General features: G+C 36.6%; 1 protein-coding gene across 2 annotated transcripts in view; it reads right to left on the reverse strand.

Annotated features, from left to right (window-relative positions):
* Positions 1–17,964, reverse strand: part of CENPF (centromere protein F) — a 52,510-nt gene extending 34,546 nt beyond the window's left edge. Inside the window, exons 1-7 of one of the 2 annotated variants that reach the window (XM_019738114.3) lie at positions 17,812–17,964; positions 15,046–15,248; positions 14,017–14,213; positions 10,067–10,188; positions 9,576–9,667; positions 7,641–7,932; positions 6,307–6,509 (exon numbers count right to left, since the gene is read on the reverse strand). In XM_019738114.3, the coding sequence (XP_019593673.3) occupies positions 6,307–6,509; positions 7,641–7,932; positions 9,576–9,667; positions 10,067–10,188; positions 14,017–14,213; positions 15,046–15,207 (1,068 nt within the window). In that variant the 5' untranslated portion in view covers positions 15,208–15,248; positions 17,812–17,964. Of the gene's footprint in view, positions 1–6,306; positions 6,510–7,640; positions 7,933–9,575; positions 9,668–10,066; positions 10,189–14,016; positions 14,214–15,045; positions 15,249–17,559; positions 17,727–17,811 lie in introns of those variants that run through there. The other variant, XM_074322088.2, reaches the window with a different exon arrangement.
* Between the last annotated feature and the right edge of the window lie 7,227 nt (positions 17,965–25,191).

Here is a 25,191-nt window from a genome sequence, read left to right on the forward strand (position 1 = left end):
CGATACAAAACAAAATTATTCACAGAAAGAAGCAATATTTTGAATTTTAGAAAAATTAGTCCCAAGTTCTGGTTCAAGTTCACCATTGTGTTTTGACAGTTTTATTTTTTCATTAGAAAAATGGGGTGTAAAACCATAAGCCATATACCAAAACTACCATAATTATTTTAGCATACATAAAATTTACGTTAGGGAAATATTAGCAAGGATGTAAAGCATTAGACTATTTAAATAAATACGTCATAATTTGCACTATGAAAAAAGCAATCAGTACATCTGAATAAAGATTCATGTAGCAGTTTGTTGCACGGATATGAGATTAAAACGCAGCAATGCTCACCTATGTACTGAGTTAAAGGCTGCAAACCACCAGAAGGTTCCCATTACTCTTGTATGGTAGTCTGTTTCAAGCATAATAGATTTTGTGGAAAATTGTGAATATTAAAATGCTTCTTTCCACAATGCACTCACTCTGCCATTTTAAATTTCTGGAGGTTCACAGCACTCCAGAGAAAATCATAACTGGTTTTTAACCAAGCTGCCATAGGCGACACAAAGTACATTCTTTCGCTTTTTCATATAGTCAATTATCCTTAAAATATTTTTTTAACTATGAGCTACATCAACATTTAGGATACTCTTCTAAAATTAAATTGGAACAAAGTGGTCTTAAGTCTTCAAGCGTTAAAACCCATCGTTCTAACTTCCCCACTGTGTTCCCATCCCTAACTAATCTGTCCTACAAAACAACTTTGAAGTTCTAAGGAAGAATAAGACACATCACATGGGTGGAGAACTCCCTGGTTCAAAAGAAATGTGCCCCAATTTAGCAAATCTCTCTACTAATGTATGTTTCTGAGACCCATTATAGTTTTATTTAAAACTATTAGAAATCTAACAGAGAATTGGGAGAAAAAGAAAACACTATGTAATACTTTGCCAGAAGACCAATCAGATACCAATTAACGAACCAAAAATGAAGAAAGCAAAACTGGTCATTAATGACTAAATGATTTTGTAAATATCACGCCTTTAAAAATACCAACCTCAAAAAGTAAAATATTGAGCCAGTGGTTCAAATTATCCACTGCCTTGAACAAGACACCTTTGTCATTATCTGTATTGTTCTTGAATTTTTAAATCCCCAAGGAAAAGTATTACACATTATTTATAATAATAATACATATGAATTCAATAAATATTTATCGAGGGCCTACTATATGTCAAGCACTGTGCTAGGCAATTAGGATACAGCAGTAAACAACTCAGATAAAAACCACTGCCAAAATGATCACCCAAAATTTTGATGGTTGACAATTCTCAGGGGAAAAACCCACGTATGGTAGGGTAGATGAATGTACACTTGGCGCCCTCTGCTGGCCCTCCTTCAAACTGCAACACATTCCATTAAAGGGTCTCCGCATCAACAAATTTTTTCTTACTAGAAACGGTAAGGTAAAAAAGAGCTTTGGGGGGTATTTAGATTTTATTTAAAATTTTTAATGACATTCTGATATTGATGATGCACAACCCATGTACGAGTAGCTGACCACTAGGTGTCATGAATGTTCCATAAGATTCTAAAATAGTGTCCAGTGCTCAAGTCCTTGAAAATAGGCAGCACATGACCACGGCACTCAGCACTCTGGGCCTGAGTTTTTCATCTGTAAAATGTGGGTGTTGAACTCCAGGTTTGCTGCCAGCCCTAATGCTCTGTTTCTACATGAGCTCAGCTGCTTTGTATCCGATATAGTTTCCAAATACTTGGAAAAGAATCATACCAGGCACAGCATGTGTTCACTAAAGAATACGGTATTGATTTTGGTAAAATTAGTCCATTTTATTTAATAGGTAATTCTAATGGGAGCTCAGGGAACAGCATAAACAACACATAATCTGATTCCAGCAACATATTGACAAAGTCATACTGCCCTTAGAGGCATGACAGAGAAAGGTAGGCTGAATTTCCAGTGAGGTGGATTGGTAGCTCACTGGAAACACGGAAACCAGAAAACAATGAACAAATGAGTCTTAGGAACCTGGAGCCAATACAAAGAAAGCCAGAGCTGTGTTCTCAGAACGGCTCTAGTCAAATATTTTAATTCATGATCTACTAAGAAGAGACCTCATCACATATGTCAGATAGAACAGGGATTCAGTGATCTTGTCACACCAAAACCAACAAAGCAAAATGTGAAAGGATAGGAAGGCCTGATAGAAATGCAACAAAGCTGAACTGACATGGAACTTGATGTAATAATAACTAATATTATTATAAGTTCACCATATGCCAAGGCACTATGCTAAATCTGTTACAGAAATTATCTCAGTCTTTACAATGGTCCAATGACACGGGCATTAACACAATTTTATTGATTGGGCAACTGAGGCTCAGAAGTTAAATAGCTTCAAAAGCAACATAAATGGGATGTGGTAGAGCCAAGGCTCAAATCCAAGTCTTTTTAACTTAGAAAACCAGTTTACTAACTCAGACGGCATGAAGAGAGTAACTATACGGTCCCATTGACCCTCCCTCCACTGCACCTTCATACAGCTAGTCAATATGTAACAAGAATCTCTCTGTGCAAACCACTGCACTATGAGAATATCTAAAATAAACCTTGACTACCACTTCCAGGAAGACAGAAGAGATGTACATTTCCCTATTCCTCCAATCAAGAATAATTAAAAACCCTGAATGTTAAACAGACATAAGAAAGCTCTGAAAGGAGAAAAGACTGATTGGCTGGGACTTCAGGAACCAAGGGAAAAACATAACGCTGCTGAAAGAAAAGAACTGTCAACCCAGAATCCTTATACCCTGAGGAAGTATCTTCCAGGAATGAAGAAGAAATCAAGATATTCTCAGAGAAAAAAAATACTAAGAATTTGTGGCTAGTAGACCAACACTAAAAGAATGGTTAAAGGAAACTTCCTTTCTCTAAACCAAAAGGAAATGATGAAAGAAGGAAACCTGGAAAGAATCAGGAAGAAAGGGGAAGGTAAGCAAAAATATTAGTATTTCCTTCTCCTCTTCAGTTTTCTTAATTATGTTTTGATGTTTGAAGCAAAAATTAGAACACTGTCTGATGTGGTTCTAAACGTATGTAGAGAAACCACTTAAAATTATATTATAAATGGGGGAGGATAAAAAGATGCAAGGACATAAATTTTCTGTAATTCATTACAGCTGGTAAAATGACAACACCAACAAACTGTGATAAATTGTGTGTACATATAATGTAATATGTAGAATAATTATAAAAATTCTACAAAGAAATACACTCAAAAAAGCTATAGATAAATCAAAATGGAATTCTAAAAAATGTTCATGCAACACACAGGAAGGCAGGAGAAAAAGAAAACAGAGAAATGAAAAAAAAAGAAATAGAAAACAAAAATTAAGATGGCAAACTGAAGCCAGGACCTATCAATGATTACACTAAAAGTAAATGGTTTAAATATGCAAGTTAAAGGACAGATCTGGAAAACTGAAAGAGTGAATTAAAAAATATATCCAACTATCTGTTATCCACGTGAAACTCATTTTAAATATAATAATATAGATAACCTGAAAGTAAAAAGACAGAAAAAAATACATCATGCAAACATTAATCAGGTAAAGTAGACTTCAGAATAATGAATATTAGCAGGGACACTGAGAGATATCATATGATAAGGGTCAATCCACCAAGAAGACATTGCAATCCTAAATGTCTATGAACTGAACAACAACTACAAAATATCTAAAGCAAAAACTGATAAACCTGAAGTGAGAAGCAGACAAGTAACAATTATGCGACTTTCAACTTCCGTCTCTTAACGATAGAACAACTGGACAGGAAATCAGGAAGACACAAATATCAGAAACAAACAGGGAATATCACCTGACCTACAGACTTCAAAAGAATAATGAAATACTACAAACTCTATAAACATAAATTTGTATTTATGAAGAATTCAACAACACCATCAACCAACAGGAGCTAATGACACTTTTAGAACTCTCCACTCAACAACAGAATACACTTATTTTTCAAGCCCATGAAACATACATCAAGATAGACCATGTCCTAGGCTATGAAACAGACCCAAACAAATTTAAAAGAATTGAAACCATAGAGTATGTTCTCCAAACACAATGGAGTCAAACTAAAAGTCAGTAACAGAAAGAGGAAAATCTCCAAACACTTGTAAACTACACAAGGTATTTCTAAATAATCCATGGGTCAAAGAGGAACTCTCAAGGAAAATTTTAAAAAATATATTGAACTGAATAAAAATTAAAATACAATATATCAAAATTTGTAGAACAGTACTGAGAGGGAAACCTATAGCCTTTAATGCCTACATCAGAAAAGAAGAAAAGTCTCAAATCAATAATCTAAGCTCCCCATCTCAACAACTTAGAAAAAGAAGAGCACAATAAAGCCAAAGCAAGCAGGAAATGAAAAGCAAAATTCAATGAAATTGAACACAGAAAAATAATAAATAAAACCAATGAATGAAAGAGCTGATTCATTGAAAAGATCAATAAAAGATCAACAAAACTGACAAATCTCTAGCAAAACTGGAAAAAAGAAAAAAAGATTAGACACAAACATCAGAAACAAACAGGGAATATCACCTGACCTACACAGTTCAAAAGAATAATGAAATACTACAAAAAAAACTATACACACAAATTTGACACTTTAGATGAAATGGACCATTTCCTCTAAAACTACACCTAACTCATCTCATAGGAAATAATTTTAATAAACTTGCAATTTTAAAACATGCCCTCAAAAAAATCTCCAGGTCCAGATGGTTTCATGGATTTATACATTCTACCAAATGTATAAAGGGGTAACACCAATTCTACACAATCTCTTCAAAAATTGAAGAGGCAAGAACGCTTTCCAATTCATTTTAAAAAGTACCTCTGATACAAATATCAAAGACGGTACAAGAAAAAGAAAAATAGCTGACCAATTTCCCTCATGAGTAGACACAAAACTCCTTAACAAATTATTAGCAAATAAAATTCAGAAATATAGAAAAAGAATTATACACGTGGCCAAGCAGGGTTTATTCCAAGGATACAAAGCTCATTCAAATAATTAAAAACAATCACTGTAATCCACCATATTAAAGGTATTGTTTTGTATAACTATATATGAATTTACAGTTGTCTTAAAAAGATTTTTTAACAAGAAAAGAAAAGAACCTGCCCCCAGGAAGTTAATAGGAGATATAGGTCTACATACTACAGTGTTTTTTATCTTACTGCCTTAGAAATATCTAAAGAGTTTATTAAAAGTTAATTCCTTAAGTCTAACAGGATTAACTTTGCAAGGTTCTCAGTGATTCTGACAATTAGCCAAGTGTGGGAACCACAGGGAACACAAATAGCGACAATAAAAGGGTCTTAAGGGGACGCCAGGAGAAAAGATCTCACTGCATTAAGAGATGAGGGAAGTAGCTCACAGGATGAGGAACATGTTAACAGTATTCCAAGAAGAGGTGTGACAAGCGAAAGGCAAATGGGGGCAAAACGCTGGGCCCACATAAAGATTAGGTTCAGGAAACATCGAACAAACACAGATGGTCCTAGAAGGCAATTCATGTTTCCCCACACTTATCCCCATGTATCATACTATCTACGTGATTTATGTATCTATGTTACACTCCTCATCCCTCACTGCTCCATCCCCACGTCTAGATCCCGACATATAATAGATCGTGAATATATATTTGTCAAATGAATAAGTGAATGAATGAATGCATGAATGAATAGAAAAAAGAAAATACCAGAGAGGTAGGTTGAGGCCAAAGAAATAGCAACACCCTCCCCATCCCCAAATAAAAAACCTCAAACAACAGGCTGAGAAGCTTGGCCTTAATTGAAGCCTTAGGATTAAAAGTCAGAAGTACACATACTGGATCCCACGAGTAGATCAATTACATTCTATCACAACTCCTAACCCTCTTTTAAAGCTCCATTACTTTAAGTGCCTATTCTATGTGTCAGGGACTGTACCAGGTGCCATATACACATAATCTTTATTCTTCACTACCCTCTGAAATGTAAGAGATCAGTGACTTGCTCAAGTCACTTGGCAGGAAAAACGTGCAGTCCAGAATTGACCCAATCTACCCAACTAGAAAAGAACTTACCAGTTCAACTGCATCAATACGGCCTAGCATATGTTAATAAGGTTCATTACAAACATTTACTTCATAAATTAAAGTATACAGTACTCTTCCCAAAGAATTGCACGATTAAAACTGGAGATTTTTCAATAACTCATGAAAGTCAAGTACCTTGGTTGATGCCTGGTCATGCTGTGCTGTCATTCTCACAAGCTCATCCCTACTTTTATTCAAAACTTTCTCCTTTTCATTTAATTCCACTTTCACTTTCTCCAGTTGGAGCTGTAATTCTTGACATTTATTCACTTGGCCTTTCATTTCTTTTTCTTGTCCTTGCAGACGTAGTTCCAACTCATTCATCTTGTTCCTTAGCTCTTAAATCACAAACAAAACCCACACTTCAATTAATACATATTTTTCACAAAAAATTTTACAACTAAATTCAGAATATATCATTTATGTAACTCTGCTCCAAAATCTTTGGTGAGCCAAATATGTCAATTAACATTAAATACAGAAGCTACTTTAATTGAATTTAATTTCAATGTTTAGTCTCTATTATTGTTTGTATTCAAATATCCTATAGAAAGCAGGAGAAACAAATCCTATTATCACAGAGAAACTTGGTGGAAAAAAATGCTTTCCTAAAATTGTGACTATTATCTGATCAGGGCTGCAAAAAGTGCATCACATATAACACCCTTATTTAAATTACCACTTGGTTTTATACACTGGCAGACTAATGTTTGTTTTGTGCCCATATCAATGTAAATAAGTGATAAGCAGTGAAAAATTCACCCTCCCCTATTCTCGGGTAGCCTTACCTCCAGTAAAGATCACGACAGTAGGAGCCTCTTATACTGCCAAAATTAACAATAATTTTTTTTCATTTTTCCCCCCACATACACACAATATTGGTTCCAATGGCATTGGCAGTGTGACAGCTCTCACCAGTGAACACTGACAGTGATTTTCAATATATCATAGCACTGGAAATTATCGCAATCTGCAGACTAGATTCCAAAACACCACCTGGTACACTTGGCTGTCAGCTGCAGCGTAGTACAGCGGCCAAGGTTACAGGTTTGCTCCCATATGGACAACCTGGCAATGCAGAGCAAAGCTGTTGTGCAGACAGACACACAGGCCACACCTCTGGCCAAAACTGGCCAGAACACAGGCTTTTTCCAAGGGGCACAAGAGGAGACAAAGAAGGTGGGGGTTTGTCAACTGTAACCAACTTACTGGCCCTGCTTCTGGAAGGACAAGTCAAAGCCTACTTTGGAAGGCTTCAGGGCACCAGCTTTTTAGTACAAATAAAGGTACACTCCAAAATTGTGGTATCTTTTCTCATGATCAAAAAGACAGAAGTTCACATCACCAGAATGGAACGTTGACCACTGACGTGTTTAACAAAACATATAAGCACTTTCTAGGATTAAAAATGTCGGCAATCACCTCTGAAATTCTCTCGGGAAAACATAAACTTGAACTCAAGAAATTACCTTGATTCTGGGCTTTTAATTGATCCAAAAGAGGAGAACTGCTAGAATTATCACAGAAGCTACCATTAGCATCTCTTTTCCCTGCTTGCAAAGTTGACCTGCTTGGTGTCGCTTCTTGGTCCCCAGAAAAGTGAGACGCAGTAAACTCCCTCCTACTCGGAGTTTGTAGAGCACTGGATGAAAGACGACTTGGGGTCTTTTCCTGTTGCCATGAGAACACAGACGATGAGGCCTGGTGTCGGGCAATGTCCCGGTGATTCATGGTGTTTTGGGGAAAAGCCTGGCTCGCTTTCTGGAAAGACAGGCACTCTTTAGACCCTTCTAGAAGTCACAATATTCAAGACTACTTATTTTCAAATAGAACATAAAGCCATGCCAAGAAGTTAATGCTTCCACTGTGTACCTAGAAAGAACCTTCATCCAGTCAGGGGAACCAGTGAGTCCCAACATACCCAGAGAGATTTTCTAGTGGTCAGACTTCGGCACTAAAGGGTTAAGCCAGTACCACTGAGACTCAACTTATCTTAAATGGGTTCAGTTTTTGTATTTATTCTGTATCCCTCAAATACTCCATTAAACATGCGCTGAGTATGCACTGCCATTTTGAGGTCTAAAATTTTATTTTCCTGGACCTACCCTGGGTCATCTCTCCCTGTGGCTTTGCCCAAAGAGAATCAAAATTGTGTATTAACCTAAAAAATTATTTCAAAAATCTCACTTGCCACCATACCACTCCCCCCAAAAATGTCATGTAAGGTATTTCATGTTATATAATATACATTTGTGGATGTTCTACTGCTTTGAGTTCTTCTTTTGTTCTTTTTCTGCCTCCATTCTGACAAAGACATGGCTGTTGAAGCTGCATTATATTTTTATAGCAAGTGCGTTTCTTGCCACAGGGAGAGGCTTAATGTTTATAGAGACTCACATTCCTCTACAAAATAACTCTGGGAATCAAGGTCGGGGGCAGGAATGACTGAACTGGATAACGAAACACATATTTCTAGGACAAACCAGAGAATTACTGTTTAATTTTTATTCACCTTGATAAGCAATGTGTTTGCTATACATCAAAATTCTGTGACCTCGAAACAAAGGTTAAAGGCACAAAAAGAATCAAAATTGTTAAATCTCTAATAGATACTTTTGATCTTCAATATTTATGGTATCTACTTACAAATTCAGCCTTAAACTGTTGGCTGAATTTTGCCATCTCTTCAAGTTCTTATGTTTATTGGAAATACAATATGAAGTGCCAAACTGGATTTTTTTCATAAGCAAATAACATCCTGTGAGAAGAAACGGTAAAGGAAAATTCTGTAGATACCAGGGTCAGTTGCTAAACTAGAAACAGGGGTTTCTAAAACCCTGTATTTTGTTGACAAAGCAAATTTTTTCACCTGCCTCTCTCTGCTTATTTACCCATGTCAAAATGGAGCTTAAAACTCTTGTCAGCAACTTATTCAAAAGAATTGGGGAGATTATGTTGATGACATTCTCCTCTGAAATACACATTTCATAAATAAGGATTCTCAAACCCCAGATCCCTGGTAGCAATCACCACAGTCCATCAGAAGAACTAAACAATTTCCTCCATGTGACAAAGGCAGGACTGACTGGTCCAACCCTCTCCAAACATGTTTCTTATCATTAGCTCTTAACAGGGAAATAATTATATTGCTAGTGTCCATGGAAGTTGGTGAACATGTAACATTTAGGGATAAAATAATCTCCCCACTCCACTTTATTCACTTTTTCTCTATTTTTAAATTAAGAAATATCATAACCAATGACCAGGAACTTGATTTTATCAGTGTAAGAAAAATGTGCCATCTCTATGTAAAGCAGATTTTTCTCTAACTTTGTTTTATCGTATATCAAAGCATTATACTTCTTCACCTGCATATTCCGTGAAAAGGCCTATAATTAACTTACTTTTGCTTGCAAGGCTTTCACCTCTGCCTCTAATCTTTTTCGTTCTTCAACTTCTTTATTATATTTTTCTTTTAGATCTTCATATTTGGAACCTAAACACAGACAAGGAGATAGTTTTATTTCAATCATTAATTTAATGAAGGAATTCACAGATTAATAACCATGACAACAGTCTAGAAATGATTATCTTAGTACACAGGAGAGAACACTTATTAGAGTAACAGATATTGATCAAATTATTCAAGCTTCAACACACATGGAAACACAGGTGTTTTGAATATTCTGAAACGTATCACAGAAAAATAGAGAAGAGTTTTAAAGGCTGAACCTAATGGTACAACACAGTTCAATAGATACACAAATGTATATAAACAGTAGTTGCATTTTTTTCTTAATGCCCAAATTAGGAGTTGCATTCAAATTGATAATCCCTTTGGGAGAATTAAAATCTCAGTAAAAGAGCTATTCACACGAACAGAAAATATCCTTACCACTGTAATATTGACTTGGCGTTAGCGGAGTTGTAAAAATTTTTTGTGGTGTACTGCATGGATTCAGAGACACATCTGCAGACTGGGCAGCTTGTTGGCTTCTTTCAAGTTCAGATTTACACCTGTTAGAAAAGGACCCAAGAGGATGATGCCAAATGAGAACAAAAGCTACAGAACACCAAACGCCACGCGTTCCCAGACAGGAACAAGCTTACAGAAAACCCACCTTCTAAGAATTCTTAACACTTCATTCACCCAACAGACATTTAATAAGAACTAACTTATGTGACATAAACTCAATCCAGTCTTCAAAGGAACTCAGTCTAGTTAGGGAAACACATATAAACCAATAATTACAGTTAGAATAAAGGTTATAACGAAGAGCTGACATACTCACTATAGTACAGAGATGAGGAGGGGAAGTTGGGGATAATATATTCCAAGCAAATGTTGTATTCTAAGCCAAAGAAAGACACAGGGATATAAAAGAACCCAGAACTTCAGAAACATAAGAAGAAGCTGGTGTCCCTGCAGCGTGGGCTCAAATCACAGACGTGGACGTCATCACTTAAGATATTAAGTCGTGACAAAAGCATAGACTTGAATATACATACCATGTATTTTATGACATTTTTAAAACACAGATATGAACATCAAGTTAACATAATGCATCTAGAAAATAGATAGCTGGAGATAGTTACAAGGAAATGGGGAAAGTAAGCTGTATATTGTGTATGTGCACAGAATATCCCTACCATTTAAGCTCTGAACACCTTTCAGAATCAAACAACCAAAGTTAACAGAGGATTCAATTCTTACAAGTCTCTAATGTCTCCGATTTTAGCTTAACCCAAGAAATAAAATGAACACCCTCTTAGAATGGTAATGAAGTGCATCATTCTCTTTCCTCAAAGAAAGAAGTGAAAAAGCGCCTTAGTGCTCTAGCTCCCCGCAGCCGCAAATTCACTCTGGGAAGAAAGAAGCAATGTATGAGCTGAAAATGACTACTCGGCAAATCAAAATATCACAATCAAGGAGGTAACAGCACTGTCCAAGAGAAATGTTCCATTAACAGGAAAAAAAGGAACACGAAATAAGTGAATTTCATCTTAATGTTTTATTTAACTCAATGTTTTTAAAATACTATCGTTTTAACTGGTGAGCAATAACTCTGTTTTCAAAATACTGCCATTTCAACTTGGAATCAATACAGTGTTATTAAAATACTTTACTTTTTAGTACGAAATCTTCAGAATGTGGTGTGCACTGTGTACTTACACCACATCTCAATTCGCACTAGCCACATTTCAAGTGTTCAATAGTCACATGTAGTCAGTGGCTGCCATATATGTATAGTGCAAGTTCAGACTACCAAACGTGTAACAAGAATGGTGATACTAGAGATGAATTTTGAACCTTGCAAAATTGGTGTTTCTTTTCCTTCTCAAATTCACCTCTGACTTTCTCTTCCCTAGTCTTTCATTTAAAAAAAATAAATAAAAGTTCACTATTTTCAATATTAAATAAAAGTACACCCTATTATTTTTGTAACTTTCTTTTCTTCTTTTTCCTAGGGAGAAAAATACAAACTTCTACCACCAAGAAAAGCACTAAATTAAGCTGTTTTCTATTAGGTTTAACTATACGAGATTGCCCATACTCAACAGTTTTTGACCAACATTTCAAACGGTTCAACCTCACTTGTTTGAGACGTTTCTGAAACCTAATCTGTGGCCGCTGATGGAGAGAGAATTTTACCAACTATACTCACCAGTTTTTGTAGTCCATAGTTTTTATACTCTAAATAGTTTCTATACTATAGAAAATCATACTCCTAATAGATGTTATGGTCTAAAATTTATTCATATATAGTTTATAAACTTAGATAAACATCTGTACCCACATCATAGATAATAAGAATATTTTTAAACTTAATGTGCTATGGGGGTTTCCTAACTCCACGATGATGATGATGATGATGATAACTAGTAACAATGGATAATAATAATGCTAACATTTAACAGTCGCTATGTGTCATGTACAACCCTGAACACTGTATATCAGCAAGTCGTGCTACCAACGGGCATTTCACAATGAAATACACAAACATATACAAAGTATCTTTTCCTTAAATGTTAAAAAATACAAACATTTCTGTCTAAATTACTAAAACCAGTATTTCTAAAACCAGCAGCCAAAATGTGCTTTCCAAAAAAATAATTACTCCAGCATACTGAGGTGAGCTTCCTATTTCCCTAGCACCTGTTTTCCAAAATGAACAACCTACCTTTCATTCATTCAATAAATATCTAAGGACCTACAACTGCCAGGTCGTAAGGACAGTGATGAACAAGACAGAAAAGATTCCTGTTCTACAGAGTTTGGGATGGCAGACAATGAACAAGAAAACAAAAAACTCAACGAGATAGAAGTTTATTTATCATTCTAACATGCACCGGATAGCCACCTTCTTACGTGAACAGGAAACAAAATTAGAAAAAGAGTTGAAACTAAGAAAGCATCAACTAAAGGCAAGTGGAATTCTGGGTCAGATCCTGGAACAGAAAAAAGCTGTTACTGGAAAAACTAGTGAAATTCTAATAAAGTCAGTAGTTAATAGTATTGAATCTGGTTTGGTCATTGTACTTGAGTTGTATAAGATGTTAACAATGGTTTCTGTAAGTCTACAGTTACTTCAAAATAATTTTGTTTTAAATTTCTGGATGTGCATTTGCAGACTCAACAATGGAGCGATTGCTCAAGTCCTTTTTGCTTTGAGCCTTTATGACTCCTTGTTATTTTGACAAAATGCCACTATTAAAACAAGATACCATTCATAATCTAGCAGTGTTTGGGTCCCACTAAATTTGATAATGCCTCTAGTATTTTGGGGGATTTTTTTCTTTTAATGGAAAAATAGCAATAAGCACCTTTTCATTGCTTCAATATGGTACTGAAACTGGCAGATTGACTATGTAATGATTAAGGTCCCTCTCAGATGGGGATCTCAGGAGGAACCTCTTCCTGACTTCGCTTCCCTCCCTTTCCAGCTTAGATTCCATGGCGCAGGACTTTACCCACTCTCTTCCCAATATCCTCATGCATTCCACTGTCTTCTATCCATTACTCCAGCCCAAAACAACCCTAAGTCAATCCTGTTCACTGTCTCAGCATTTACATCCCAAAAGCAAAGGGAAAAACAAAAAACAAAAAAACACATCCAACTCTGTAGATTGATCCCATTATAAATTCCTAGTCTCCAACTTCCACTGGGCCCTCAGGGTTCCTCAGTCCTTTTGTAATTCTCTAGTTCTCTCTCTCTCTCTACAACAGAGTTTCCACTCAGAGAATCCATAAGCCACCTGTATAAGCCATGCTTTAACTTCCCTCCATCTTTCCAGTAACCACTGGGGATAGCTTTGGAATTATCTATTATTGTATAACCTGGTAACACAATGTCTGGCACATGAAGCAGCTTAATAAACATAAACTGGATGAATAAATAAGTGAACAACCATTTCATCAATTTATATTGTACTGAACCATGCAGTGACAGGACTGAATTATACAAGAAAATAATTTCCCTCAGATTGTTTATTCCACTGGAAAAAATATACATACAGAGGGTGCCAAAAAAAGTATACATATTTTAAGAAAGGAAAACTGTATTAAAATTGTAATATTCAATATATACCAATTAACAAAAAATGAAGTCACGTTTGACTTCTGCAATTATAAGAGGTGCTCAAAGTGGTTACCATCAGCGTCCAGACACTTCTGATTATAGAGAACTACTGCTTGAGCAACATTGACCAAAGTGTCTACTTGTATACATTTTTGGCACCCCATTTATATAATCACAATGTATAATAATTACAGCATTAAAGGAAAAAATAAATGCATCTGAATACATACAAAGACATCGTATAAATACCATTAAAAAAAATTACCTTTTAAGTTCCTGTTCCAGTTTTTCTATTTGTTTTTTGCTTGAATTCAGTTGTCCTTCCTGGAAATTCACTTGAGACTCCTTGACTTGAAGTTCATGAGAAATCTTCTGCTTAGCCTTCTCCAGATTTTCACATATTTCCATCAAGCTTTGGTTCTCCCTTTTCAGGTTTGTACCCTCAGTTTTTTCATTCTCAACCTAATGGGGAGTGTTCGAAAGGAAAGAGGTCCCTTACTTTGTTAATTTACTAAGTATTATTTGTAAATCTGAGTTTAACACTGACAATCAATTTTCTGACATGGCTGTAATAATCCAGCTATCCATGCTTGAGGAATGCAGATATTTAAGATGACCTCACTTTAAACCCTGTAGAGAGAAAAGTTCTACAAAGTCATGTGTTATTTTATTTTTGATCAGGGCCACATGTACCCATCCTAGAAAAAGAGGTTTTGATATACGTTTCAGAATTTGAAAAATAAAATAAGCCCTATAAATCTCCCTTAGCAATTCATTATCAAATTTGACTACTAAAGCCATTTATTGTCAGAAACTGGAAAATACTCCCACTAGCAAAACCATTTTAGAAGCAGTGACTGTATCACTACTCTGTTAGTTAATGCAAAGGTAAGAAAGAAGTACTGTTTAAGTTTTCATTTACTAGTCCTGAGGAGACATGGTCTGGGAATATCAAGGTGAAAAGCCCACTCCCAGAAAATGAGAGCCGCAAATTGGACCGCAAAGTGTTGTAATACTGTCCCCCAGAGCCCCTGTTGGTATGGAATGTGAAAGCAATTCCCAATTCACGGAAGTTAAAATGGAACTCAGCAGCTGTAAACATCAGCAGGTAAGCAGAAATGAGGAAAGAGGATGGAGAAAATGAGGTAATTAAAATGACTCAAAAAAGGAGGGGCTCATTCCCACCCAAAGATAGCAAAATCATTTTTCTCTACATTTAAAATGAAACAATCCAAAGAATGAGTGAACAGTGTTACTGAACTGTTTTATTGAAATACCAGCATTTCCATGGTACCTTCTGTTTTTGCTTCTGCAGTGCAGCCTCCAGACTTTCAAGCTGAAACTGCCTCTGCTGCCTTTCTTTCTTCAGTTTGTCGAGCTGTCCTTCGAGCTCTTGAATTTTCTGAAGAGCTCTTGTAGGCAGGCCTTCTTTCCATTCTTCCAAAGCCCAGCTCATTTTGCTCTCCTTTCTTTATGAGTCAAACATTTGTAAATAAACTGAAAAGAATAACAGACCATTGGTTTTACTATACTGTAGAGTAAAAGGAAACTTAAAGCGAGTCTCCAGAACCACCCCTAAGAATCAAGTTTGAAAACTTCACATTTCAGAAGATAACCAAGTATATCATCTATCTTCTCCATCCTCTGAAAGGTGATTACCAATAACTCTATTGTGAACCATATCCTATGCTTGTTTGGGGTCCCGCTTTGTATTTTTCTTATTTCTCATTTTTGACTTCCTACTTATATGGCTACCAGCTTTCTACTGCTCAGTTTTTCATTATACGAAACATGGATATTTTGCCATAAAGTTTTTGGTAAAATAGGTCCTATAAACAAATAAAATGCATGGCAGGTTATTTTGCAAATGTCCCTTTCCCCTCTTCATATAGTTAATTCCCAGAGGCTCTTTGTCCCTCTTCCTCTGGGAAGCCTTCCCTGGGGAGATCCATAATCTGGTCATATCTCCTGGTCACAGTCTCTCATGGCACAGGTACCCCACTGCCTTAATGCATGAATGAACCAAAGGTGAATGCCATATTAGTACTAGAATCACTACAAAATGTGGCAAAGTCATGCTCCGGACAGACCTTGACCAGAAACAGGTGGATAGCCTCAGTGATTCAAACCCCAGCTCAGCTACCTATAAGATGTGTGACCTTGGGCATGTTGTTTAACTGCTCTGTGCCTTGGTTTCCTCATTTGCAAAATGGGGGTAATAGTGGTGGCACCTTCCAAAAGCCTTAGAAGGATATCTCCTGATCAGCTTTCTATATGTGTTAGCTATCATATTAGTCCTTAAAAACACTTTTTCATATCTACATTTCAGCCTATGGTACCAAGAGGAAAGTGGCCTACCTCTGTCTCTGCCACATCTTAGGAAATTTAAATCGGCTGGGACAAAAAGCATGGCAATTGTTCTTTATTCATTAGCTTTCAGCACTTAAGTAAAAGAAAAAGCGTTCATTTTCCAGTTATTCTGGCAACAAGGTGAGAAACCACTTTTTACTAAATGAAGCCCACAACCATTTCAGTGTTGTTTCAATTGAATTTATCAATGAAACTTTTTATCAAAACTAATAAATAGTTGATGAAAGTACTCAGAGTGATAGAAAGATTTTCAAAAATTAAGAGACAGAAGCAAAGATCTTAGAAAACATAACTTAGATGTCAAGCTTTGGAAAGCTGTGTTTTTTCTGCTAGCTTAATTTCTGTTTCCAGATGTCAATTCTTTGAATACAGCATCTTAAACTTCCTCCTATTTGCCCAAAAACTATTGAAGCGAGTCTCAAGCCTTTCCACCAACAAAAGGACAATTTACATTGTCCCAACAGGCCGTTGCATCCATTCCAATCTAGCTTACTCATTCAGGGTAGGGAATACAGTACCCCAGAGGCACACAACTATAACTGACATCAACAATCCTGCCAGTCACTGAAATCATTACATTGACTTCATAGCTAACCAAATTTATTTATTTAAAAAAAAAAAAAAAAAAGGGAGCAATTGAGAAAGAGAGAAATAGAAGACTGGCAAGTTTCCATTCCAGGCTAAGACACAGCTATAAATAAGTGGTTAAAGCAATTGTCAGACAAAGCTAATTTTGATGAGAGCAGACTTTAACTGATTAAGGCATCAACCATAAAGAATCTGTATGGAGCTACTGGGGCAAAAGGACAAAAAAAAAAAAAAAATGTAAACCAAAAGTCAGGTATAAGGGGCAAAGCATGGAAAGAGGGTGGGGGAGATGGTGAAGAAAAGCCCTGGAAGTCACGGTTCCTGCAAGTAGGATTTGCAGGACTATGGTCCTTTACAGAAAATGCCCTAAGTTTCTGTCTCAAACACGGGAAGGACACTCTTCAGGCCCAAATCCCCCAACCCAGTAAAATCCCGCAGGAAGCTCTAGTGTTGGTCAACCACCCCCAGCACTGCAGGCCGGTTTTCACTCTTTCTCTTTATTATAATCCCCCATCTCACCAAGAAACCCGGGTCCCCACCTACAGTCGTCCCTGAGCCAGTTAATGAAAACTCTGCCCTGCTCCTCTACACCAGGCTAGGACAGGGCTCAGATCATTTATTTCTGGGTCCTCATAACACAGCAAAGCAAGGCGCACAGACGCTTCCCAGTGAAAGGCAAGAGAGAAATGCTCTCGCCACTAAGAGGCACACCAACCCGCCGCCCAGACCAAAATCCCAAGCTTGCATCTCCTCCATGCAACGAAGGACCGATGTCCACATTGCAAACAGGAGCCACTGGTTCCTGGACCTGGAAAGCTGCTAGGAAACACCTGATCTCCAATTATTTTACCTTACAGGGTTGGAAACTGATCCCCCCCAAGGTGCGAGTTCGCGATTTAGCAGGGTCTCCGGACACGAGTGCGAGAACAACTTTACTGGGACCAGATTCTCCCGTCGGGTCAGGTGGGCGGGGGCGGTTCGCGACACCTTCAGGACCGGGTAGGGCGATCCCACAAGCCCCTCCGCCCACTATCCTTCGGCAGAAGGGCCAGCGGTTCCCCCACACCCGCTGCCGGATCCCCGACCCGGGCAGGATGCTCACCTCGCCAGCCGGGAAGGGAAAAAAACCCCTTAGAGAGTCGGGTTCCGGTGCAGCCCCCGCGGCTTGGAGCCCAGGTTCCAATTCAAACTGCCCGCGGCCGCCACCCGTTTCTGATTCGCCCGCTTCCGGTGCCGACGGAACTCGCCTCCAAGCCTATTGGTCACTGTAAGCAGCGATGGGCCAATCCGCTTCCGCGCACTCGGACTGCCGCCTTTGATTGGCCGTTTCGGATGGATTTAAAAATCAAGCCCTCACTACCTGCAGTGCCGGCGCCGGAGTCACAGAGCTTTTTTGTTGTTGGGAGGAGGCGGAGACCACGTGCTTTTGCTAAGGCTGGGGGAAGTTTTGAACCGCTATTTCCGCAAAAGCCTAGAAATAGGGCGGCGGACTGGGAGGGTGTGGTCTATCACCCAGAGCCCGCGGGAGAGTGCTCTCTGCTGAAAACTCTTAATACGGCACATACATTTCTACCTATTTATTAAACATGTGGGTTAGGGCGTAGATACTGGGTGCTGTGCTGGCTATGCATTCTTCATCCAGTGTCATTCTTAAAAATCTTTTCGGGTAAGACTTCTAATTTATTTAAAAGTTAACTGCGGCACATAGAAGCTATGGAAGGTGAAATTAAACCTAAAACATGAAGGATCTCTTAACTACTGTCCTCTGCTGATCATTTTCTAAAGAGTGATTTAGGAACACTTGTTAGCTGAGGTCCCACGGCAGGACATTGTTAACCACACTGGATGTAATCTCTCCCTTTTATGAAGCCCACTGTTTTGTGTGTATTTACGTACGTTTATTTCCCTATTCAACTAAAAAGAAGCTTCTAAAGGCAAAAGCAAGTTAATACTATATATCTGATGCTGTTGTCCTCCTGGCTAGATTCCAAACTTAACATAAACCTCTCTCTGCCTTTCATTAGATGGCCCCTACCTTTCACTGAAATTCTGCTCCTTCGGTACCTAATTCAACTTTCTTCTAAAACCTCCCTATTCTCATCCACCCCTTAGAAATAATTATTTCCTAGAAACATAATGCTTATACATTGTATTTGGATCTATGTCTGGCTACCCCATCAGACTCAAAAATACCTGCAGAGTAAAATCTGTTTTAATTCACCCTCACATTTCTAGTAACTACCTATACTTCGCACATAGTAATTTAAATGTAAGACCATCTTGAGAGGTCAAACTACCATCTGGAGAAAAGCCTCGTTTTCTACTATACTTGACTCCCCAAGGAAAAAGAGGAGGGAGCAGGTAAGAGAGAAGAACTTTTATTGGACACTGCCTTGATCAGTTTAGTGTCTGGTCATTCTGGGATTTGAACCAAATTCTGACTCCAATACCAATTATAGTTCCATTGCTTCCCCAGGTAATTATTCCACTATTTATTAGATGCCTAAGGAGAGCATAACTAGAAAGACATGTAATAGAGGATTTTCAAGGTTTGAATGAGAAGTTTACATTTACTAGTTCATTCACTCATTCATTCATTCATTCATTCATTCATTCATTCAGCAGATATCTATTGAATGATTATTGTATAGTCAAGCCTGTGCTACATTCTTCTATAATAAACAATAAAGAAATACATTCACTTCTTGAACAAGGGAAACATGTGATGGAGACTGTTCTAGCAACTTCTGTGATATTTCTGTGATTTCAATTTTATGGTTCCCTCTATTTTTCCCAGTTTTGTGTTTTGTTTTGTTTTAGGGGCTGAAGGGGGTGAATCCCATTCAACCAAACGTAGATGTCTTCTGAGAGTCCATTTTCAACTCTCTGCCCTTCTTGTTTTAAATCCATTCTCTCACTAAGCCAGTCTGCTTTCTCTGTACTGTTCATACACCATCTCTACTTTCTGCCTGTGAATCAGTGCTCTTTGGTTCCAGCACCAGGCAAAGAAATTAGACCAGTTGATGCTGGCCAAGGATGGGGAAATCCAGAATGGGTGGTAGAGCAGAGAGTTAATGAGTATGAGTCCTGGCCTCAGGACCAGTTGTAATAGGGATTCTTATTCCACTAATTTCTGTACAGTCTTTTTTAGAGATTGTGGCCACCACGTTGAAGGTACAATGACAGAGTGAACTTAATACAGGGACAAGTGGATCTAAGCAGGCTAAAGTGTGGTCTATAGCAAGTACTTTTATGACGTTCCCGTGGTCCACCTTGATAGCAGCCACAGCTGTCATAGGTAGACTGTTCTGTGTGGGCTCTGACTCTTTCCACCTCAAGTACAAGCTGTGGGTCAGCTTCTGCAAAGCTGAAGGAGGCTGCGAAGCCAGTACGCAGAACAACCAGGAAATGTGGGGGCAGTTATAGCTTCCGGGGCAATCCTCAATGAATGGGTCAGGAACTAGGAGATAAATGAATACCTCCTAGTGTTGCATCTTTCACATGAGCAATTCTGAGATATCCTGGAAGAATCAAACCACTGGCACCTACTGCAACAATTGTGAAATGGCACCCTTCTACTGGCTTTTCCTCCTTCCCTGTCTCATTCTCCCTGCTCCCCACTTTGCTTCCTGGAATCATCACCCAAATAAACTTCCCCAAATCTTTATCTCAGTCTCTGCTTTGGGGAGAACCCAAACTAAACAGGAGGTGTCATACACATATGATTTATTATTTTGGGCAAGTGAAAAATCCATCTTGGTTTCCCAAATGTTGAAAAACTTCTGTTATGTAGGTGAAACCTCAGCTACCTCATTTGTGAAATTAGAAGTGTAACCATAATGCCTTGTGCTGGTGGTTTTAGACGAGAGGTTTCTAGTAGATCAGGGTCATGCTTTCATGCTTGTTTTGTGCATATCTGGGCTTCTTTTGACTACAGAACCATGAATTTAACACATTCTTTGGGACAAAAATGTCAAAGCTTGATATTAAGGGATTTTTTTTTTAATGTCTCTAGGAAAGAAAGCTGTAAATATTACATAACATATTATAGTATGATTTAAATAAAATTGATTACAAGAAAATAAATATTCAACATCTTGGTATGTTTTGAATAAATTAATTCAAACGATGTGGACACTACTCAGTGGTATGCACTAAAGCACAAGAAAAAAGATCTTAAACTTTTAAAAAGCTTTTTCTATTCCCACCACTAGGTGATTCCCTATGCCTTGGAAAATCTTTAAAATTAACTACTCTCCTACAGTACCTACCCTGACTCACTGACTTCTCTTTTCTAGCTCCCTCTGTCCCTTCCCTCAGTGTCCTTGTTTACTCTCTTTAAAATAACATTTGTTTGTTTATAATAGAGGAAAATAACAGAAAAAATAACGGTCATTATCTTTTTTTTGTAATTAAAGTTTATTGGGGTGACAATTGTTAGTAAAGTTACATAGATCAGATGTACAATTCTGTATAATGGTCAATATCCTAATGCTTATATAATCTTTCTTATTAACAAAATAGTGAAATAATAATAACATATGTACATAATAAGAAATCCCAAACATTCCAAAAAGATATAAAAGATGAATTTGGGAAAACAGAGTGAACATTAGATATCCACTAGATTACAATCCTCGCTTTGTAGCTGAGGTCAGTGAGATTAAGATAGTTCTAAAAATTCACACAAGTTACGGGCCAAAAACATGCAAATAAGGAAAGCAGTTTAATCAGATAAAACCTCATCATTCTGGGATCAATTACCTTACGGAAATTCAAAACACATTCTAATGACCCTTGCAATAGTGATTTTTATGAATGAAGTAAAATAGTTTGTATAGTTTTAAACTTTCAGTACCATTTTCTGAAAAAAAATGCTTATCTAGTGCTTATTTCTTCTAAAGTATTACAATCAACGTTCATTATATTTTCTATTCCTGTTTGAAAACCTGGTTCTCAAAGAAAGTGGCTAGTACAGAGGCAGGTTTCCAAAACCCAATGATATAGCCACAAATAAATCTCCCAACTTGCATGACAAGTTTGCTCAAGGAGGTGATAGTATTTATTATGACATGAATAAATTTAAGTTCAATATAGTTGCATGCAGGTGTTAGTTAGGTTAGCCATGAAATAAAGTGCATGATTCTCCCAACCTCTATGATCAGGTGTTTGTGACACCTTGGAATAAACGATGAAGGAATTCTCTAAGCTAGGAATAAAACTTTAGTGTCCCAAAGAATATTAAGGAAAGCTTTTCTAAAATGCAAATTTTGAGGCTATACATAGTTCTGATTTAAAGCTTTGGGGTGGAGTACAGAAATACCTTTATGAATCACCCTGTGGTCAATAGATAAGGTGAATATATTGTCCTGGCATGTCTGTTTTAACATGTGTTCCAGAGTTGTTGTTGTTGTTGTTGTTGCTTTTAACAGAATATTATTATCAATAGTTGTATTAAAATAAGCCAACATGGGTTCGGTACATCACTTTGTACTGCCACATTCTACCATGGTCTTCCCCAGTACTGTGTCAGATACATATAGAGTAAGCAGAGGTCAACATGTAACAAGTGGTTAAATCTGAACTATCAGTGATAACCCCTCTTACATTTTCAAAACCTTTCTTGACACAGGAAACTAACCCCTCCACTTTAAGGATAGCATAGAGGATGCTGGCTGATAAACTGATTGCGTTTAGGTGGCTTGAGACAACTAACTCCTAGTCCCAGGCGAGGGAGAAGTGTTTGTTGTTGCTACCCCAAGTGGCCATCTGGTGTATGAGTCACTTGCGTCTTAGTCCAGAGTGGAGCCTGCAAGATGATGAAGCCATTAGTCCGCCAGTGGGCCAGCCCATGGGATCACTGAAAAGTGGGAAATTAGAAATTTGGTGAATGTGAAATATACGTGGGAAGTGAGGGTTAAGCATGCCTGCATAGAGCTTTAGAGTGTGGTGTAAACAATCTTGCTAAAATGGTTTTGTCATATTCTAGATAATATAAATCTACAACTATTTATTGTTTGTTTATTATTATTTATTAGTTTAATATTTTTAAAGATTGTACAATGAACCCTCTTAGCAGCAATGAGCTCAAGAAACAAAACAATAAAACAAAAATGCATGTTTACAGAAAAATTAACTACACAATTTTCATTTCTCAGTAAAGTTTGTGATGAGTATAGAATGTATATAAAATGTTTGCCAACATTTTCCATTCACCATGGGCCCGGTAGTAATGGAAACTGCAAGTTATAAATATACTATAGAGGCCCCAGAATTTACTTTAAACCTTAGACATTATTTTAGACAAGTATGAAATATGAAGCAATAGCTATTAATGTATTTGGTTTAATTAACAGAACTCTACAGACAGCTAAATGACTCCTTTTTTATGTATCAACAGATGCTTCAAATTAAAAATTAATTCCAATAATCAATTTTTTTCATAAAATCAAAATTAAAAAAGTTTATCTGACCTTATTGTGAATGCTATATAAATTCAGTTAAAATGTTTAACATTGAAGGTAAAATTATTTGTTTTGTGAGAATCATATGAAAACAAATTCTGCATATACTCCTTTTCTGTCAATAAATTTCTTGCTAAATAAAAAAATCTACAGAGCAGAAATGTTCTATGAAATTTTTAGAGAATTGTAGTTATTAAAACAAAATTGGGGCCTACAAGAGATTCACTTCAGATCGAAAGACACACACACACAGAAAGTAAAGAAATGGAAAAAGATATTTCGTGAAAATGGAAACAAAATAAAAAGCTGGGGTATACCAGACAAAGTAGACTTTAAAATGAAAGCTACAACAAGAGACAAAGAAGGACCCAGTAGTCCCACTTCTGGGTATTTATCTGAAGAAACCCAAAACACTACTTCAAAGGGACATGTGCATCCATATGTTCATTACAGCATGAACAATAGCCAGGATATGGAGGCAACGTGGGTGTCCATCAGTGGATGAATGGATAAAGAAGAGGTGGTACATATATGCAATGGAATATTACTCAGCCATAAAACAGAATGAAATCTTGCCATCTGCAACAACATGGATAGACCTAGAGTATTGTGCTGAGTGGAGTAAGTCAGGCAGAGAAAGACAAATGTCATACGATTTCACTTATATGTAGAATTTAAAGAACAAAATGAACAAACAAAACAGAAATAAACTCATAGATGCAGAGAACATTTTGATGGTTGTCTGATGGGAGGGGTTTGGGGAGGGTGGGTGAAAAAGGGGGAGGGATTAAGAAGTATAAATTGGTAGTTGCAAAATAGTCGGGGGTGTAAAGTATAGCATAAGGAATATAGCCAATAATATTATAATAACTATGTATGGTGTCAGATGTGTACCAGATTTAACAGGGTGATCACTTTGTAAGTTATATAAATGTGTAATCACTGTGTTGTACCCCTGAAACTAATATAATATTGTATGTCAACTACAATTGAAAATTTTTTTAAATTTATTCAAAAAAACAGTAATAAAAAAAGATTGTACAGAAACTTTTAGCACTGTAGTCACAATTAAGATCAGGAATTAAAAGGTCAAATGTGTAGCTTACCCTCAAGTTCATTCATTTCACTTCATTTCAATAAACATTGAATCCCCTTAAAGAAAAAAAGAAAGAAAAAAATTAGAAACAGGGAGATATTGAAATTTGTCCTATAAAAAGAAAAAAATTGAATATGTTAAACACTGAGAGCTTAATTAATTTAATTTTGAAATAATATAATTGTGCCTTGGAATATCAAGACTTGTGGAATAATATTTTGCTAGGGCTTCTTCTTTTTATTTCATAAATGTATATTCTGTCCCCGAATGGAATGAAATTGCGAAAGCTAACAATTTTGAAGCGTCTAAATTATACAAAATATTTTAAAGAAATATAAATAGAGACAACTCCCTGACAAGTTTTGTCTTGTAAATGTATTTGTTTAAGAAAATCTACTCTGAATGGAGGCAAACATAAGGCATCTGTGAAAATACCTCAGCTGAAGTATTTACACATTTCAAAATAAAAAGAACAGAATTGAGAATCTCAATTTAGCTGGATTTGTTCTGAGCTTACTATAAACCTCACCACCTGAAGAGTACTTTCTCAGTTGGAAATATTGTGGGTTACAGAGAAGAGTCAAATGAAAAAAAATGTGGCAAATTTATTAAAAAAAAAAAAAAAAAATATATATATATATATACACACACACACACACACACATATATATAAAATAAAACCATATTGAAACAACACAGTCTTTAGAAATATCTCAGTAACAGTATTAGCAAATGATAAAGCTAAAAAACTGAATAAAGTATGTACCTATATACCAACAAGAATTATTCTGCTTATATTATTTTTAATATTCAGTTTATATAAATATGTTTCTAAGTTTTGCTTTAATATACATAAATATATATATATTTTAAAGAATTCTACTTTTGAAAATAGTTTTTAATGGAACTATGTTATAGCTTC

This window comes from Rhinolophus sinicus, chromosome 11 (genome assembly GCF_057876585.1).
Source record: "Rhinolophus sinicus isolate RSI-liver-muscle chromosome 11, RSI-T2T, whole genome shotgun sequence".
NCBI lineage: Eukaryota > Metazoa > Chordata > Mammalia > Chiroptera > Rhinolophidae > Rhinolophus > Rhinolophus sinicus.